Source organism: Colletotrichum siamense, assembly GCF_013390195.1.
Source record: "Colletotrichum siamense strain Cg363 chromosome Unknown KSG_Cg363_contig07, whole genome shotgun sequence".
NCBI lineage: Eukaryota > Fungi > Ascomycota > Sordariomycetes > Glomerellales > Glomerellaceae > Colletotrichum > Colletotrichum siamense.
In genome coordinates this window covers 2301651-2320852 of record NW_023501020.1, presented here as the reverse complement: position 1 = coordinate 2320852, position 19202 = coordinate 2301651, and the positions used below count along the sequence as shown (strand labels likewise).

General features: G+C 50.4%; 5 protein-coding genes across 5 annotated transcripts; 1 reads left to right on the top strand and 4 right to left on the bottom strand.

The window, feature by feature from the left end:
• Positions 1 to 42: 42 nt before the first annotated feature.
• Positions 43 to 1686, top strand: CGCS363_v010927 (Non-reducing end alpha-L-arabinofuranosidase BoGH43A; the record flags this gene model as incomplete). Its single annotated transcript, XM_036642776.1, has 1 exon — positions 43 to 1686. The coding sequence occupies one exon, from the start codon at positions 43 to 45 to the stop codon at positions 1684 to 1686; it is 1644 nt and encodes a 547-aa protein (XP_036492538.1).
• Positions 1687 to 1951: 265 nt separating this feature from the next.
• Positions 1952 to 3792, bottom strand: pif1-0 (ATP-dependent DNA helicase PIF1; the record flags this gene model as incomplete). The annotated part of the gene is made up of 4 exons (XM_036642775.1): positions 1952 to 2457; positions 2532 to 2727; positions 2789 to 3695; positions 3752 to 3792. The coding sequence occupies 4 exons, from the start codon at positions 3790 to 3792 to the stop codon at positions 1952 to 1954; spliced, it is 1650 nt and encodes a 549-aa protein (XP_036492537.1).
• Positions 3793 to 6570: 2778 nt separating this feature from the next.
• sirQ-1 (Short chain dehydrogenase sirQ) lies at positions 6571 to 7839 on the bottom strand (the record flags this gene model as incomplete). Its single annotated transcript, XM_036642774.1, has 3 exons — positions 6571 to 7324; positions 7382 to 7511; positions 7572 to 7839. The coding sequence occupies 3 exons, from the start codon at positions 7837 to 7839 to the stop codon at positions 6571 to 6573; spliced, it is 1152 nt and encodes a 383-aa protein (XP_036492536.1).
• A 706-nt stretch (positions 7840 to 8545) lies between these two features.
• On the bottom strand, positions 8546 to 10295 carry lolP1-1 (Cytochrome P450 monooxygenase lolP1; the record flags this gene model as incomplete). The annotated part of the gene is made up of 5 exons (XM_036642773.1): positions 8546 to 8665; positions 8731 to 9051; positions 9114 to 9344; positions 9397 to 9460; positions 9517 to 10295. 5 exons carry the CDS (start codon positions 10293 to 10295, stop codon positions 8546 to 8548), a joined length of 1515 nt encoding a protein of 504 aa, XP_036492535.1.
• Positions 10296 to 11180: 885 nt separating this feature from the next.
• On the bottom strand, positions 11181 to 18786 carry CGCS363_v010923 (Fumagillin dodecapentaenoate synthase; the record flags this gene model as incomplete). The annotated part of the gene is made up of 14 exons (XM_036642772.1): positions 11181 to 12053; positions 12108 to 12597; positions 12661 to 12968; positions 13032 to 13106; positions 13166 to 13450; positions 13511 to 14316; positions 14371 to 14467; positions 14515 to 16253; positions 16308 to 16757; positions 16809 to 17259; positions 17308 to 17420; positions 17471 to 17594; positions 17665 to 18187; positions 18245 to 18786. The coding sequence occupies 14 exons, from the start codon at positions 18784 to 18786 to the stop codon at positions 11181 to 11183; spliced, it is 6876 nt and encodes a 2291-aa protein (XP_036492542.1).
• Between the last annotated feature and the right edge of the window lie 416 nt (positions 18787 to 19202).

Below are 19202 nucleotides of genomic sequence, written 5' to 3'. Positions count from 1 at the left end.
GGAAGATGAAAAGATTAGCATGATTATTGCCTTCATACCAAAATGAATTTACCCTTGCGTCTTGCACTGTTTTTAAGCTATCTCGCTGATGCAACTTCAGCGCTAAACTCGACCATTCTCAATCCCATTCTGTCTGGGTTCTATCCTGACCCCAGCTGCATCTTTGTAAAAGAATTCGACGAGACCTTCTTCTGCGCATCATCCAGCTTCGTTGCTTTCCCTGGCATCCCAATCACTGCAAGTAAGGACTTGCAAAGCTGGACTCTCATCGGCCATGCGTTCTCTCGACACGACCAGCTACCTGAATTTGCGAGCCCCATCACAGAAGTCGGGGGCATCTGGGCACCGACCCTTCGATACAACAATGGGACCTTCTTCTTGACGGCCACTCTCGTCCTCGATTACTTGCCTGTGAACGATTCGTCTCGTTGGCGAAACTTCATTCTCACATCGACCGATCCGTATGACTCAGCCAGCTGGTCTGATCCTCTACATTTTGAGGCAGACGGGTACGATAGCAGCCTCTTCTGGGACGACGATGGCCAAGTCTACGTGACATGGGCACCTTTGGCAGAGGTACGATCTGGGATATTCCAGTCCACGATCGATCTCAACACTGGCAGTGTGGGCAAGGTGATCAACGTCTGGAATGGAACCGGAGGCGCGGCACCGGAAGGGCCCCATGTCTACAAGAAAGACGGGTTCTACTATCTAATCATCGCGGAGGGTGGGACTTTCTTAAACCATATGGTCACCATCGCCCGCGCTATGAGTATCAACGGCCCATACGAGGCGAATCCAGACAACCCAATTCTTACCAACGCGAATTCGACCGAATATTTCCAGGCTGTTGGCCATGCCGATCTGTTTCAGGACGCTGGTGGGAGCTGGTGGGGCGTAGCGCACGCGATGCGCGTCAACCTACAAAACAGGGTCTTTCCAATGGGTCGCGAGACGGTTCTATTCCCAGTGACCTGGAAGCCAAGTCAGTGGCCTGCGCCAACCCAGGTTGAAGGGATTATGTCTGGATGGGAGCTGCCATCTGATGATCTCGGAAGGAATACGACAATCGCCGGTCAAGATGTTGCGGGGACAGATACCATTGATTTCACCGAGATACATCTCAAGCCTTCGCATCTCGTCCACTGGCGATATCCCAACGGAAGCAACTTCAACTTTTCGCCTGATGATCCAAGTTGTGGGCTTAAGCTTTGGCCTTCCTTCGGCAATCTTTCGTCAGGTGTTGCAAACGCAAGCGACGAAGGCTTGAGCCTTCTGGCTCGTCGACAATCTCACAGTCTATTCACATTCAGCGTTGACCTGGCATTTTCCCCTGGTTCAGAGAGGGACGAGGCCGGTGTGACTGTGTTCGTCAGCGAGAAGACACACATAGAGCTGGGGGTCGTTCAGATGGTACCAACCGGCACAAACGTCACCAGCTCTCCAGCTCCACATCTGCGTTTTCAAGGAGCTTCCAATGGCATGCTGATCAAGTCCTCATCGCTGGTCGTTTCCGAAGAGTGGAGAGATCAGATGCTGAGTCTGGAAATAAAAGCCTTCAACGCATCTCACTACGCGTTCTCTGCTGGGCCGGCAGCTCATCAGTCCAAACTGATGACAGTCGCATATGCTCCCGCTTCACTCATCCGGCCGATTTTCACAGGCAAGTTTAGGTTCCCGACTTGAAATAGTTCTTCGACTAATCGATACAAATGTCTAGGAGCACTTTTGGGTGTTTACGCAACGACCCGTAGCGCCAATAAAGCTGGGAAGCATGTCTGTGTGAGCAAGTGGAGATACCAGGACGATGGCCAATTGAGAAGTTGAGCAGCCAAGTGGCGTCTAAGCAAGGGAAGCGCATCTAAGAGTAGGATTGGATGTTCCTTCCTAGTAAAGTACTGTTTCGTCCTTTGAGGCTACCAATCAATTTACCATACAAGCTCAACGCTACTCATCGAGCGGAGCCCTCCACATCGAAAAAGAATGGAACTTGCCTCAGCGGTCCCTCTTCTCGATAGGAACTCACAAACTCTTCCTGGGATATTTCGCTCACTTCTTCCTCTTCGCCGGAGCTCTCATCCTCTTCCTGAGCGGCTGCGGGATTGTCTTCGATGTCTGCGGCGTCAAACGTTTCCATGAATTGCTCTACTGCGTAATCTACTCGGAAAGTCGATCTCAGTTGCGCGGCTGTAGCTCTCTCGATTTTAAGGCCGCGGAGAGACCGAGCTCGGCTTAACGCGACGTATGCTTGCCCGTGCTCGAAGATCTTTGCTAGATCGACTGTAACACGGTCAAGGGACAGGCTCTGGCTTTTGTGGATGGTCATAGCCCATCCTTGTGCGAGAGGTATCTGGCATCGCGAGAGATGGCTGTAAGGTGACGCGTCCCCAAATCCGATGACGCAGCAATCAGGTCCGACGACGCAGCGTACACCATGTGCAAAGTGCACTAGAGGAACTGAATTCGGTCAATATAACAAGATCAACAAAAGCACATGCCTCTTGTTGCTAGGTAGTAAATTGTAGACTTACACTTGTCACCAACTCTATTCGCGCGATCCAGAAAAGATACGATATTTGAGTGTCTTATCTCGGCAGCCTTATAGGCGTCGTCATCATGCTCGAAGTTTCCTCTATTTGGCGGCTCAGGTCTTCTAACCTCGGAACCTGGTACGAAGCCAATGACAGTGCCCTGCCTTCCGTTGCAAAGACCCCTATCTAGATCAATCTGTGACATCTCGCGTTAGCGACTCGGGCTCTGCGTCCACATAATTCGAGTAGTGACATACATTGGCAAGCAATACAACCGGCGTGTTGGCCTTCAGTTCAAGAGTTTGCGCGTAACGGTGATCGTCAAGGTTCCGATGTGGTTGTGAGGTTTCTCCCTTGACGCATTCGACAGCGTCAATAGCCTGGTACTTCCGAATCTTTCCCGGAATTAGGTCAAATTTCTGCTTGTTGCGCTTCGCAACTTCTTCCTTGGTGGATTTCAGCTCAGTTGCGTTCTCGGTTTCACTTTCGTGATTCAGAAGAAGGTTCACGTCGTCTGTTTCGAGGAACCGGCCTAATCGGCACTTTTGGAGAACCCCAATGAACGCTTCGTCTTGCTGTCGGTGAATCTTGGTTAGGTGTACAGTTTTGAAGTTACACCTTGCCCATTCCGGAGATTTGAATGCCCATTTGTCCTCAGCCTCGAACTCGACACCATGCCCATCAGGGCAGACGCGCGAGGCACCAATCTTTCTCATTCCCCTGCCGCATGCCATACACCACTGGAAGGGATCCACCGGCGGCAGCTGGCAAAAGTCCCCAACGACAATCATCTGAACACCTCCAAAAGGCCTGGTGTCTTTTCGGGTGGCGCTCATGACACGACTAAGTCGCTCAAAGAACTGATTTTCTATCATGCTGATCTCATCGATGATGAGAACCTGAGTTCCCGTGTACCGTTTGAATATCTTTTTACCTTGTGCCTTTCTTATGAGGCTGTAAGTGTTAGGATCTTGGCTGTGTAGTGGCTTTTTCAAATCGTCCGGCGTCCAACCAGCATAGTTATAAGTTGTTCTGCCTTCAATATTGAGAGCGGCCTGTCCAGTGGGAGCGATGAGATTCACTGTCTTTCCAGATCCTTGAAGTAAAGCGCTGAAAGCTCTGTGTAGTGCTTTGACCAGAACTGATTTGCTGCATCCGCCTGATCTACAGTGACCTTGTCAGCGAAAGGCCGAGATGAGACCTGGCTCGGTCAAACATACCCAGTGATGAACACATTGTGACCTTGCATGGCCAGGTCCATAGCATGTTGTTGTTCCGCGCAAAGCGGAGGTTCTGTAGGTCTTTCTGGAGGTGCCGCTAGATTGTGTTCAACTTGTTCCGCTTTCAGAATCTTAATTTCGTCATTCGTTAAATTGCTTAGACCTGCGTCGGCAGATGCAGCATTGGCAGGCGACGCAGTATATCTGTTGTCCGAGCCAAGAGGTTGAGAGGTGGTATCAGAAGCGGTAGCTGGCGTAGCAGCGTATTGAGGAGGTGGGCAAGGTTGAACCTCTTTCTCGATCGGTGCCTCGGTGACCGTCGGTTCGAATCTCTCGGTCGCTGTCGCCAGCGGGGCGTTTGAAGCAAGTGGGAGGAAATGAGAACCGTTATGGGCGGGGGGATAGGGGATGGATAGGTTATTTTGAGAATTATCAGGCAAAGGCACGGCGGGACGGCTAGAAACGGGAGCATGGGGGATGATAGGTGGGCAGTATGAAGCATTGACAGGCAAGGGAGGAACAGACGCGTTATCAAAAGCCATCGCAGAGTATGGCGGTGGGGCAACATATTCCTGCCTCAAAGGAGCTGTTGCTTGTGGCATTTGTCTCGTGAGTTCTGTCATACTATACTCCCGCCTCTCAGGAGCTGCTTGTCGCAATTGATTCGTAAGCTCTCGTCGGAGCCTGCTAACCTACAGTGCATTAGCTTCAAGTAATTCCACTTCGGGAAAGGGATCCCTTACGGCCTCAGAAAAAGTCTTTGTGCCCACGACTTTGGTGAATCCTGTCAGTGAAATTCCTCCGGAAAGTGAAGCCCATCCCGACCAGGTTGCTACCTACAGCCAGCTTTTGAAACCCCTTTGGTTTGAGCCTGACAATCTGCCCAGCTCGTAAAAATACCGCATTGATTTCCTTTCCAGACGATATAGTATGCCTTTTTCCTCCCCGAAGCGTACAAGTTGGGAGGGATGCCCCGTGTGTATTCGGCCAGCAGGCGATTTACCTCGGCTTGGATCGGATCTTTGGAGGAATGCGCAGATGATTGTCCATTGCCTCGAGGCTGGGAGGCATCATGCGATCGTTGCGATATCGCTCGGTTATTTTGGTAGATGGGCGTTGCGTTCGTCGGCCCATCGTCGTCGTCGATGGCGATGTACTCGGCGGGAGGGGCTTGTTGTCGCTGGCGCTTCGCGGGGCGGTTGGAACGCGACCTGCCCCGCGACCGTTTGCGGTTTCTCGGAAAGTCTATGCGAGCGAGCAAAAGTTAATGCAGTTTCTCAACGGCGTACTCCTTCACAGCTGGACAAGCTTACCTGTGAAACCCACCATTTGCTTCGTGACTAGTGTTGTATCCGTACGGAAAGGGGCGGGCCGTTACCGTGGATCGGTTGCCTGCACGTCACATTCCAAGATCCCCGAAGCTTGGGAAGATTACATAAGAACCTTAATTGCCGTGTGTGGCGCACGGATGGATGCCCAATGAACGACAGGCCCAGGCACCCCGTGTGCACGGACTTCGGAATTCTGAGATTCTCGGAAAGCGCGCGGTGGGCCCAGGCTTGATTCATGATAAAATCCGCACCGATCGTTGAGTCGAAGTCAGTTATCATGCTTTGGCAGCGGCTGCAGTCCTGGATTTCGGAGATATCTACTTGACGTGGAATTGATTGTGGGATCATCTGTCGCCCTTGTTCGATGATCCAGCCGCGAGTTGAGGCAGTGCTACGACCACGGCGCTATACGCGTATATGATGAGGCTGGAAAATTGCAACAACACGATTGTGATTTCCATAGCAATGAACAGACAGAACTGGAAGTAGTCGTATATCGTTCCTTTGGCGTATACGCGGGTCCTCACAGCTCCGGGAATTCCAACCGCAACGCTACTTGTCCCGCTGACTGTAGGTGTCTTGTCAGCATGATCGTCGACCTTCTTCTGCAAGGGTTTCTCCCATAAATACCGTTCGAATTTGTGCGGTTTTTTTATTGAAACCATACCATTAATCATTCCTCACTTGTTCAATAATCTGACCTTTGGGGGAAATCTCATGATGAAGATTGGTGCAGTCGCACTCATTCTGGCCAGCGCAAGTACTGTGCTGGCTAGTGAAGAACTGCCAGCTTGCGGCAATGACTGCTTAGCATCCATTGCAAAGGAGCTTAGTTGTTCTTCTTCTGATCTCAATTGTTTGTGCACTCGATCCGAATCCCTCTCTGCGAAAATGGCCGGTTGCATCGTTACCTCTGGATGTGATTTTGGAGACATCGGACGTAAGTGGTTGATTAAAGTCACTATCCTGATGGTAATTGTTCTTACTTTATTCAGCTGCTGCAATATGGGCACCAAATACTTGCGTGGAAGTCAACAGCGGATTTGCATCTCAGACCGGATCGTCAGCGAGTCAAACCACAGGATCCGCCGCAACAACCAGTGCCCTTGCCGATGTGCCTTCGGCGACCAATTCAGGAGATCGCAAGCAGAGCATATTTGAATTTTCGGGGCTTGCTTTGGTGGCATGTATGGTCTTTGTTGGGTAACGGATCTTGAAATAGATGAGGTACTTACCTTTCGAGCTTCTGTTTCTGCGTGAAAGGTGGCTACATCGATTCAGCAAGTTCTTCATGAGTCAAGGCCAGTCCTTCGAAGTTTTGATAATGGCGAGCACGTGAAATGATGTCTTTAGTTCATCACGAAGAGAATCTCCGTGGTAGTCACAACAGTGCGTACGTACAACTGCAGATTAAAGTATTCTAGAGAGCGTTCGATTTGAAGAGTAAATAGCTTTGTGCACCATGATGAGTTCGGTGAGTATCACACGCTACTTCAGAGGAGGAAGCTGCTTAGCAGCGCGCATTCGTTCCCAAGAGACAACGTATCCATCGACTGTGTCAATCTCTTCCGCAAACCCAACCTCTCGAGACCGGGACAAATCATACTGCCGATCAAAGTCAAAGTCGACCAGCATGAAATGGGTATGCGCCCAGCCTTGCTTGTCAATGAGCTGCTCATCGAGGCCGTGTTCCTTGGCCAACGCTGTCCACACATCTCTATGCTCCTTCACGAAGTCCTCCATCTTGACTGAATTAGCTCCAGGTCCCTCTCCAGTGAGTCCGAAGTGGGCGCAGAGTCCAGGCCAGACCTGAGACCACGATACTGTCTTGCCGTCTGCCATGTTGAACACGGCGCCGTTGCCACACTTCTCCGGGTTCAGAGCTGCGTAGATTTCCATCTTCGAAAGGATATCCTGGAAGGTATCGGAGTGTGTTGAATGGTACCCGTGCTCGTAACCCGGAAAGGGGACACTCGCCCCTGCGCCTTTGACTGCTCGGTAGATGCACAGGTAGAGGCCGATACCTTGAGCCATGTTCATCGGGTTCGGGGTAGGGGTGAAGCCCACGATGCCATCGGGGCGGATCTCAGTGAATGTCCAAGGTTTTCCCTTGGAGAGCGATTTGAGCGTGTCGTATTGAGTGTAGTAGAAGATGTTGCTTGCCCACGGTTCGGGGATTCGGGGATAGTCCTCACGAAGTGGGGCCTTGATCTCAAGTTCCTTAGAAAACTCAAGACCGTAGCTGTTCATGGCGAGACTGAGCAACATGGCCTAAAGCAACAGATACTGGAACACTTACCCCTTCCCTCCTGTTTGAAGAATAATAGCCTGCAGCTTGGGCGAGACTTGCTCAATGGCTCTTACAGCGGTTTCCAAGAGACTCGTATTCTTTTCCTTCAAACTTTGAAAGTCGGCCGTCTGTATGTACGCTGCATTAATGTCAGTCTCTGCACTTCAAAATAGGTGGCTTTCAGGACGCCACAACTAACCTGTGAAAAACACGTGAGAGACACTGTCGATGTCTTGAATCTTTTCTTTCAGAGAGTCGGCGACCTCCTCTACCGGCTTCGTAAGATCGATTCCGGAGACAATTGAAAGACGCTTATCTTCCGGTAGCTGCGCCTGTTGTAGGCTGAGAGGACGGTTCGTCGTTCCGGTGATGCGGTTGAACGTTGTAGGTGTAGGATAGGTCCGAGCTTGGTTCACGAGAGACCAGCCAGAAATGCCGGAGGCTCCAAGAATGAGTGCATGCGCCATACTTGTGTGTTTCGAAGTGATTTTTCCTGATGTGACTTGATAATATGAATTGATGAGAAGTATTTAGAACTTTCCTCCTGACATTTATAGGTGATACTTCGCAAATCAACTACGTTATAGCTGACAAAGGTAGCTCGGGATATGAATTCCGCGTACCGTGCAATGGGTGGACGACGTACTAGTCGCAGCAAAGACCAGCCCATCTTAGACCGCGCATTCCACGGCTTCCGCTAAAAAGAAGCAGCAAACTAAGATTTGTCAAGCCATGCCCTAGGTGGTTTGATTTAACGTCATACTAAGAGTCAAATCTCAATCCACCCTATCACGACAATCTGAGAATCGTCATCCCGTCGGCTTCAGGTGGGCTTTATTTGCTTTGTTTTAACATGATTGGCTATGTGCCCTATGCTGCAGTGTAGTTCAGCAGCAATACCTGTCCACAAATGTCGTCTCGGTTGCCTCCATGGGGTAATTGCCAATGTAGTAACTCCGAATGGGTTGACAAACAATAAAATTGGATCGTTATGTATTACAGCATAACGTCAACACACATCAAGTAAACGCATGGCATCCTTATCTTGGAATTCTCCAAGTCTATCTGTAGAACGACGTAGCGCTTTCTAGTCATTGGAAGTTGCTAGTAATGTGCGATATGATATGTGCCTATTTTGTGATAGAACTGAGAATTGACATCGAATGCAAGACCTTACTCGACCTTGGCTGAAGTGACCTTAACCCACATGTTCTCTTCCACGAAAACGTTGTAGCTGTACGAGTCCCACGGCTTGACAGGGTTCGCAAGCTCAAAGTCGAAGTTGCGCATCAACTAAACGATGGAGTTAGTATTCCTGCACCGTTCGAGTTAAATAGATCGTGCAGATTGTAGCTTACCTCAAAAAAGGTCTTGAACAGCTCCATGAAAGCGACAGGCTTTCCGGCGCACATGTAACGCCCATAGCCGAATGCCATTTCCACCTCACGCTCCAAGCTAGCTCTGGTGGCATCATCAACCTCTAAAAAGCGCTCGGGCCGGAAAAGGTCTGCATCTGCACCAAACATAGCGCGAGACTTGAGCATCGCAGGTGCATTCATACAGATAGCGGTGCCTCCAGGAACAAATACGCCGTGAATCGTTTCGCCCTGAGGAGGAACCGTCTTCGGGTAAAGTCCAGTGGCGGGAGCTCGGATGCGAATTCCTTCGTAGATCAAAGCCTATTATTCGGAGATGTATGTTAGATGTGAGGTGAAGATTGACAGATAGAGGAGGCACATACCCTCAAGTAAGGAATCTTGGTGCCCTCGTCGTACGTGATAGGGGTCGATACACCAGCCTTGACTGCCTGCTGAATTACATCTTTGAACTTCGAATAAACTCTGGCGTTGCTCATCAAGTGCAGGAGTGTGATTCTAATCACAGATGCAGTAGTGTCGGATCCAGCAACCAACGCAAAGAGACCCTCTGCCTCGCACTCTTCCCTACTCATGCCGTTCTTGATCCAAGATCCCTGTCGCGTATTAGTAAAAATGGTAGCGATGGCTTGCTCATACACCACATACCAACATGTCCCGCTGTTGCTCTGAGCCGGTTTTGAATCTTTCACCGACGTGCTTCTCAGCAATTCTAGGGATATTTGAGTTACTAAGACCGGCGGAATGCGACACTGGGTAATAACTCACCCCATCATTTGGCCTAGCCCGCGCTTATCGGTCGGTCGCGGGCCACTGAAACTGAGGAACCACTTGGAGAACATGACGCTGCGGAGAATAGGAGCGTCCAGCATAAGCGCGATTACCGGCCAATTTTTTCTCACATCTTCGATAAAGCCAAAGACATCCGCGTTCGCGTTTAGATGGCCAAAGGGCTTTCCGAATGATGCACTTGTAATGACGTCCATGGTCAGGAAGACCGACAACTCAGCCATGTCGACTAACACGTTGGTGTCTGCATAGCTTGTCTTGAGGAGAGTGATGAGACTGGTGATCTGCTCGTCGACGCTTGGTTCCAAAAGATCGATCTCACGTCCCGCGTAGCCGGCGGCTGTCTTAGCCTTCATCTTATCATGAAGCGTCTTGTCCAATACGGTGATCATTGTGTCTTGGTAAGGGTTAAAGCGGGCGGAGATGTACCAGCCGTCTTTGCCATAGTCGCCACGCACAGCATTTGCACGGCGCAAGACCTCTGGGTCGTCAGTGAGGAGCTCATTGGGGCCTACGCGGACCAGGCGGCTGTTGTAGTCGTCATTGATGGTTCGGTATAGCTTCTCCTGGCGGGCGCTTCGGGCGATTTTTATGATCCAAAGATAAGAAAACGACCCTAGGAAGGGACCTGGAATATGTCTAAGACGGTACCAAGCAAAGAAAGATGTGCTGATATACCAGGAAGAAAAGAGAAACAGCCCCAGCAAGGCCAGGTTTGCAGGCGATGCTTCCAACAATGAAATCGGAAGCGCACCCATCGTGAGGATCGTATGACAGGTTGTCTGCTAAAGGATAACGCAGGAGATTGCCGAAAGATTTCTTCCAGGAGAAGAGGGCCCTTTTGAAGAGGACGTCCCCTCTTGATGGGGATGAAACATGGTGCAATAAGTCCGCTGAGATGTAAGCAGCGCGTTGTATCGCGTTTCCATTTGGCGGCCCTGAACATGCCGATCTTCAGGGTTGGGTCGGACTACGGCAATTATGATGGAAATATCTCCAATGCTATTCGCTCAGCATTGTCGTGTTGCACAAGGGTGGCACCCGACTGCAGCTTGGCGGCCGCTCGACGTAGCATTCTGCCGTTGGGCCTCAGCATGCATTCACGACGACTGCAAAAATTAAAGTGAAGGTCAAGTGAGGAGACGTGGCAATCACATCTCACAACTTACGCTGAAGATAATGGGGTAATTTGGCCTATTTGGTGCTGCAGACGATACGAACATTGTTGGTCAGAAGCGTGACCTATTTGTGGGTAGATAAGCCCCTGGGAGGGCAGGGGTTGGAGGAAACGCACAGAGTTGATGCAAATGCGCATTGTCGTGATTCTACATCTTCCTACATATTGAGCCCAAACTTCATAGTGAATAATGGCCGTGGTAAAATGATCTCAGACGATTAGACCAGTAATCTGGAGACTGGCCGCGACGGCATGTCAGCACAGGGAGATCTACGTCGTTCGAAATGGATATCATCATTCATCAACCGAGGCCATGACGTTTCTTAAAGCAATTGACACTGGTGAAAGATCGGGGAACTTGAGAGACAAAGACATCATGGAGATTCCACTTCTAGTAAAAAATGATACAAATGCCTATTCGAATCGAAATACTTGAAAGTCGGAAACATCCTCAATCCACCAAGATTCAGTTGCTTGGTTGCCCGAACTGTTCATACATCAACTCAGCTACCTTGACTGCAAGATCCCATAAGGTCGGCGTGTGAATCAAATCGAATAATGGCAAGTCGACGAAGAAGTACTGCGAAATCCACCCGGTGAGCTCGATAGCGTTCAAGGAATCCAAGCCGATGTCGTCTAGCAACGCGGTGGGCAGAATTTCCGCGTCTGGTTGAGCAAGCAATTCTGACATTGCATTTCCAATATGCTTGACGATGAGCTCGATGGTCGCCTCATCTTGCAGCTTCTCCGGGTTGGTCTTGGCGAGAAATACAATGGCGTCCACCTTATCCTCGCCAGCTTGTTCCTGTGCGCTGCTGCCACGTTGGCTGTTGAAACTGTATGCAAGACCCATGCGAGCATCTCTCTTCCACAGAACGTGGGTCGAAGGATCAGCTAGCGGCTTCTGGGACCACAACCCCAGGACCATTTGACTCATGTCGGAGGTCGCATCCGGGTTGGGCTGAGAGTGGAGAATGCTTGCTGTCATGCAGTCCAACAGGTCTTGCTCGCCGAGAACATGGTAGCCAGCTGCCTTTGCCCTGAGCTCCATGTTATCTGTCTGGGCAACGACTCCAATGCCGCCCATCACACCGATGTCGATGACTGAAGCTGGAAGTCCAAGGCCGTGGCGAAATTTGACGAAAGCATCGAGATACGCATTGGCGGCGTTGTAGTTGGCTTGACCAATCTGTCCGGTAATTCCACTCATGGACGAAAAGAGCAGGAAGAAGTCTAGCTGCTGATGCAGCAGTGCATTATGGAGGTTCAGCGTGCCGTCGACTTTAGGGCTGACACACTCTCTCCATTCTGTAAATGTCATACGTGTAGTTGCGTTGTCCTGAAAGCTGTTAGTGACGTACCATACAGTGAGTTGCATGAGTGAAGAACGTACCCTCAACACCATTGACATTTGAATGACTCCGGCGATAGGCCTGGTAGCTGATTTGATCGCGCGTGACACGTCGTCCAGGTTTGTCACGCTACCAGCAACAGCCTTTACGAGACAACCCTGGCTTCGCAATTCCTCGAGAAAGTTGGACGTCTCAGACGTCCCTCCTGAAGAGCGTGAAAGGAAAACCAATTCCTTGGCGCCATTCTCGACCATCCAAGTCGACACAGCACGGCCCAAGCCTCCCAAACCACCGACCATTAAATAAGCAGCATCTGAGCGGAAGCTGAGTACCGTTGCAGAGGATGACATCTCAAGCCTTTTGCGCTGGTCCTGGTCGGGCGTCTGAAGGATGACCTTGGATTCTCTGGACCCCTCTCGAGAAGCAGCTTGGAATGCTTCACGACTGTGGTCTGCATCAAAGATTGAGACGAGCGTCGTCCAGCTCAGCCTTGGCTTTTCGGAGAAGTAGGATTTGCACTCCTGGAATGCCCTGCAAATTCTTAGTTAGCCTTTGTCTAGCACAAGACATACAGAGTTAGTATTGGCTTCGCACCTTCCAATCAATTCGGGTTCTTCAACACTAAGAAGTGCAGTGTTGACGACACGATAGGCTTGGCTAGAACGCAAAGTCTCGGGTAGGCCTCTCGTTGCGGGAGAATCAGAGATATCGAGGAAGGTTCCCGTTGATGAGAGGCACTTCAACAAGTCCTCTGATTGATGGCCTGGCAGCCCCAGCACATAGTCCACCTTTGACCCGTTCATGATTGGCTCGCCACCGCTGGTGAAGATGCAACTCTGAGGCACCTGGTAATCATTCTTCAAGATCAATTGGTCTGTTTCTGAATCAACGATGGCATGAATCTAGAATAACATTAGCTTTCTGATCTTAAGAGCCCATTGATGACAGAATCTGTATGGTCTTACCTTTGCGCCGATACTTTTCAGGATCTGCACCAGTGCGAGACTCAGGTGAGATTGAACAAAGTGCAACAAGACGACCTTGAAAACCCATGGTTAGCATGAGCCATTCAAAAATGGGTCAGAGAGGCAAATCCTACAGCGTCTTTTTGAATTCTTCCGAACTCGACAACCGCCAAGAAGGCTGCTGCATACGAAAAAGGCAAGGAGGAAGCAATTTCGAAGGAAGTCTCCTCTTCCAGTCGGAGACAGCGTGTGGGCGAGATGTCAAGGTGACTTGTGAGGGCCCCGCTAGAAAGGAACATAACCCTGTCTCCAACCTGAAAGCCTTGGACGTCGCGACCAACTTCGGTGATCACTCCGGCTCCCTCATGCCCAAGGCAAAGCTTGCTGGTATCGACGATACGCTTCACTGTATCGGCATCCTATTCCGAAGGTCAGCAACCATCGCTCACGCACCATAGGCATCCTTGTGCTCGACTCACATCTTTCCAAATAGCAGATGCCTTGACCTCAACTCTGACACTGCCAGATTCAAGATCTTGCAAGGGGAAGTTGATCCAGTTCAACGAGTCGATTTGACGTGGTTTCTTCGGCAACAGCCTAGATAAGAACTGTGCAGCTCTGCGTGACGAGCATCGGGATAACTCCGCCTGAGCCGTGGTCCAATCAAATCTAGGTACTTGAACAGCACCGTTATTGATGAAAAACTCAAAGTCCGGGCTCAAGACATCATTGAGGCGCCGCAAAGGCAAGCTCTTCACGATTTGTAGCAGACATTGAGCAAGGTTTCCGGGATTGTCTACCAATGTGTCCAACTCAACCACGGTGATATCAGTCTTGAGTTCTGAACGTAGTGTACGAGCTAGTCCATGTATCATGGCTGAGTCGGGGCTTGTGCAAGAGGTCTGGGAGTGGGGCGTGACCCAGATGATTGGCTTCTTGTGTCCGGACAGAAGCTCGATGAGCGGGGCGAATTGCTCTTCGGTGATGTTGTAGAGGTATGGTTTGACAATGTCCCAGAAGAAAACCAGAGCGTCATCGGCCTGGATGTCCTTGGTGCTAAAACATGTTCGGGTTGGAATTGACGATGACTTAAGAGCGGATCTGAAATGATCGACGAGCTGATGCGGCTGTTCAGGCGAAACGATGCAAATGTTGTCAGAGAAAACAGGCACAGGCAACCTCAGAATCAGCGTAGCAGCGGCAAGGGGTCTGTCTTCCACGTTGGTCACGTCGAAGCCACCCTCTTTACACGCCAGTAAAAGACTCTCGGATACTTTGCCTTCGTCTACGTAGCAATATTAGTCTCTACCTGCCAGATCATTGGGGGGAAAGAACGCACGTCTTGGGATATCCAGAAGGACTAAGAGTCCCGAAGGACGTAGAAGATCCTTGAAGCGATTGAGAAAAGTCTTCGCATCTTCGAGCAAATCGAAGGGCTGCCGAAATCAGCATTATAATCTTCGGTTGTTCACTATGCACTTACAGAGTTGCTTATAACAATATCGTAGGAACCAGACTCGAGATCCAAAGGCTTATCATCACTGAAAGGGTTCAGACATCCGACTTCAAGGCCATCTATGTCTGAAAATGCCTCCTCGGCTTCTCTCAATGCGGTAGAGCTCAGTGTTGCGTACGTGTACTTGGAGAAGTACTGCCTTCCTTTCTCCGGCCGCAAGTGCTCAAGGAGAACCCTCGTTGTCGTGTCTGACCCAGTGCCTACTTCTAACACCCGCAGCTGGGGATTAGTAAGCTTGAGAATGTCAATCGTAGTTGCAAGAGAATCTTGGCCGTGTAGCTCATGAAAGGGGTAGAAGTTCGCATGTGCATTCCAACGAGCGTGGCTGAGAAGAGGCAGCTCATCGGTACCGGCTTGTGTAGCAATCTGACTTCCTTGGACGCCACTCATGCTCATGACTTCTTTGCCATCATCCGTGTATGCGAGCAATGATCCAGAGAGCTCACCAAGTGGCGAAGAGTTTGATGTTGCTGTCGCCCAAAAGTTTCCCGTAGCTCTTGAGATGAAGATCTCCTTCACTGAACTGGGCATTGAAACATATTTGGCCTTCCGATGCTGACCATGACAGCCAGCTGTGACAAGCGTCTGGAAGCATTGATCGAGTGCAGTGGGGTGGATGAGATAGTCCGATGGGTCGTCCATGGGATGCACACAGGCAGTTGCCTCTCTGGAATACGGGCTCACACTGATGTTGTCAAGGCCCCTGAAGGTAGGACCGTACGTGAAGCCGCGGTCCTGAACAGTAGTGTACCAGTATTGAGGAGAAAGAAGACGTGGGAACTCCTTCTTCTTAATACCCTGCCTAGGACGGAGAGGGAATGGTCCGGCACTGACTTCGGCACTGCAGTGCTCAGTCCAGACATCGTTCTTCCAAGAAGTGATCTGAACGTGGAAAGAAGACTCATCGATACGTCGGAGTCTAGTGTGAATCTCTGCCGGGTTTCCAGGCTCCAGGTGTAAGGCTGAAGTGACTGAAAAGTCTTTTGCCGAGAATGCTTCCAAAACGCCGCCAGTGACTTGACGCAGAGCTTCCTCCGCGATGGATAAATATGCTGCGAAGGGGAAGATAATCTGACCGTTGATCATGTGGTCTCCTAGCCAGGGAAGATCCTCGACTTGCAATACCTTGCGCCACGTTGGTTCCAAGGCGCTGGTCTCGAAGTTCTGTCGACCTAGCAGATCGTGCATAGGGAATTGACAGTCTCTGTAGGCCTTGAAAATGCGATGCTCCTCTTGGAAAGACTCATCATGGGCCCATGTATACGTGGGCGCGTCTGTGAGAGGCTTGCCTGGGGGCGTGACCGCCCGGTGATCGAAGGACACATTCTCGCAGAACAGCCTGCCAGCCGCCCTTTGCATGTTCTCGTTTCCGTCACTGTGATGTTCCAATGTTGGTACATAAGAAGCGTTGATGTTTGGAAAATCGTCGAGGATCTGCTTGATGGGGCCTTTCAGAGCTGGGCGAGCGCCAACCTCAATGAGCACCGGGTTCGTGGCTTGGCCGTATGTTCGTAGCAGACGCCTTAAAGACCCATTGAAGCGAACAGGTTGGACGAGACTTTGGTGCCAGTAGGCAGCATCCAATGCTCCTGCATCCGTCACACGTTCTTCTGTGACACTTGAGAAAAAGGGAACTTCTGGCGCCTTGGACTTGATGAATGGGCGTATAGCCTCTTCATACGCCTTGCCATAGACCTCCATGTGTGCTGTATTTCATTTATTATCGTCACAGGTTTTGGTGCATCGGAATGGTTACTTACGAGAGTGGTAGGCACGATCAACCGTGAGTTGTCTAGCAAAGACGCCATCTGCTTTGGCCTTAGCCACGGCAATATCAATGGCGGCAATATCGCCTGAGATTGTTGTGCTATTTTGGCTGTTCTCGCAGGCAACAAAAGCCCCTGATTCCAAGTACTTGGAGACATCCTGTGAGCCAAGACCAATGGCTGCCATGGTTCCCTGCCGCGCTGTGCCCATGGACTTAGGGATGTAGCCTCGAAAGTACGCGACCACAATCGCTTCGTCTGCAGTCAGAGCACCAGCCGCAAATGCACCTGCAATCTCACCGCTCGAGTGACCACAGACTGCATCAGGCCGAATAGACCAGCTGCGTAGTATCTCCGTGATTCCAATTTGAACGGCAGTACTGCAGGGCAAAGAAAACTCGGACTCCATCAAGTGGCTTTCACCTTCAGCCTTGGAGAGCTCATCTAATTGTGTTAGTCAACAAACAGGATCTGGACGATTCTACAAATACTCACGTTCAATCTTCCACGATGGTGGCCGAGGCAAGCGGCTAAGTGCTACGTCCAGCCGCCGAATGCATTGCAGGAAAATCGAGTTCGACTCGATCAGTGTCTTTCCCATCGTCGGCCACTGAGCTCCTTGACCATTGAAAACAAATACGGTTCTTCTTGCTTTCGTGCTTGTAGTTGATCCTAGAGATTCAGATTCCGTGAAGTGTGGTCCATCGCTGCCATCATGAGCAATCAAAAACGACCGGTAGTTGAGGTAACTTCGTCGACAACCAAGCGTGTAAGCGAGGTCATTAAGATTAGCACGTCTTTCAGATGCATGCTGCTTGTAGGCTTCTTCAAGCATATGAAGAGATTGAGGGTTCGACGCTGAGAAGAGCAACAGATGGGAACTCTTTCTTGAGGAGGTCAGAGCTGACCTAGAAACATTGTTCCCTTCGTATGCTTCCAGAATAGCCTAGTACAGTTAGGAGCACGTCTGGGATTGATCGTTCCAGATACTCACGTGTGCGTTGGTACCTCCGATTCCGAAGGCATTGACACTGACTCTCTTACAGCGATCTGAGGGGAATGGTTGAGACTCTGTGGGAACCTTGATTCTTCCATCGGCCCATGGAACTGTGAAAGTGTTAATGGTTGTAGCTAATAACATACGGGGAATAACTTACTGTCTGGATTCGGTGTGCTGAAGTTGATGTTGGGAGCGATGATCCCTCGTTCGAGCATCAGGACCACCTTGATGATGCTAGTAAGGGCTGCAGCTCCCTCACTGTGTCCAGTATTTGGTTTTACCTGAAATAGTCGTTGATTTGTCAGAGACTCCCGGAAATTCTCAGCTGTCTTCGGGTAAAAGGCCACTTACACCGCCGATCAAAACACCTTTCTCGCCAAAGACTCTTGTCACTGCAGAAACCTCAGTGGGGTCTCCGGTAGGCGTCCCTGTTCCATGGCATTCAAAGAATGAAGTCTGGGAATAGTCCGTGATCCCAGCAATATTGTAGGTGTGTCGAATGAGGGCCTCTTGCGCAAATGTGTTGGGATTAAGTAGTCCCGGCTTCTTGCCGTCGTGCTGGGTCGCAGTAGAGCGGATGATGGCCCTAATGGGGTTCCCATCTCGCAGTGCATGTGAGAGCCTTTTCACGTAAACGGCATTGATAGCTTCGCCTCGGCCATAACCGTTGCAATCGGCATCGAAAGTCTTGCAAATCCCATCTGGCGAAAGAACCGTCCCCAGAGTGCCATACGAAGCTTTTGTTGCTGACGCTGCTGAGAGGAAGATGTTACAACCAGCGACAATAGCTGAGCTACACTCGCCACTTTTCACAGCTTGTTCGGCCAGGTTGAGAGCCACCAGTGTTGCTGAACAACCAGTTCTTACAGTCATGCTATGGAACATGTCAGCCATTCGCCGTCTTTCCTCGGAAGCAGAAAGGCGTTCATACCTGGGTCCGTGGAAGTCATAGGCGTAAGAAATGCGATTCGACAACATGATATCCCATTTGCCAGCCGGGTAGGTACTGAAATGTTGAGTATCGCGATCCATTTCCGTGCCCCAATCTTCCATGAATGAACCAACATAGCAGCCAACATTCTTGCCTTGCCAATCTGTTTCTCCGGCGTTCTCGAGACACTCCCAGGTTATTTCCAGAAGCATCCGTTGGACTGGGTCCATTTTCTCAACTTCTTTGCGGCTGAAAGGGAAGTGAGAAGCATCAAAACGATCGAGACCAACATGGTCCATGAAGTACGCTTGCTTCAGTTGAATTGTTCCCGGACGCTTATGCTCGCTGTAGTAGCCCTTGGCGTTGAATCTGCTCTTTGGCACAGGTATCGATCCACATCGCTTGTTGATGAGGAGGTCCCAGAACTGTTCCGAGTTACTGACGCCACCCGGAAGCCTCATTGCCATGCCACATATCACCACAGGATCATGTTCAGGCATACAGGCCCCGGTGCCGCTTCCGTTCGGATCAATGTTTCTCATGATGGCGATGTTTGCACTGTCGAAAGGCAAGAGAAGGGTTGCGGCCTGGATGGATTGTTCCCTAACGCTCGTGATCCCTCATAGGAACTTGGTCGAGTTGCAAAGTTCATGTATGCCAGCAATACGTAAGCTCTCCAGATGTTCGTCTCTGATATTGAGCACAACAAGCTGAACAGTAACTATCCTGGTACGGGACAACACCGCGTCCCCCCCCTAGGATGACACATATCAACCTGACTCAAGTCAAGAACCTTATGATACTTTTCCCCGGCCTCCCGGCATTGTGGAGGGAAGCCGAGCTCTGTACAATAATGGATCATGGTGTGAATATTCTAGCTAGGGCCCAGGGGCAGGCTCAACCCCTTGTGTTCTATGACAAGCTTCAGGGTCCGTGGATTTCTCACATCTCCTGATGA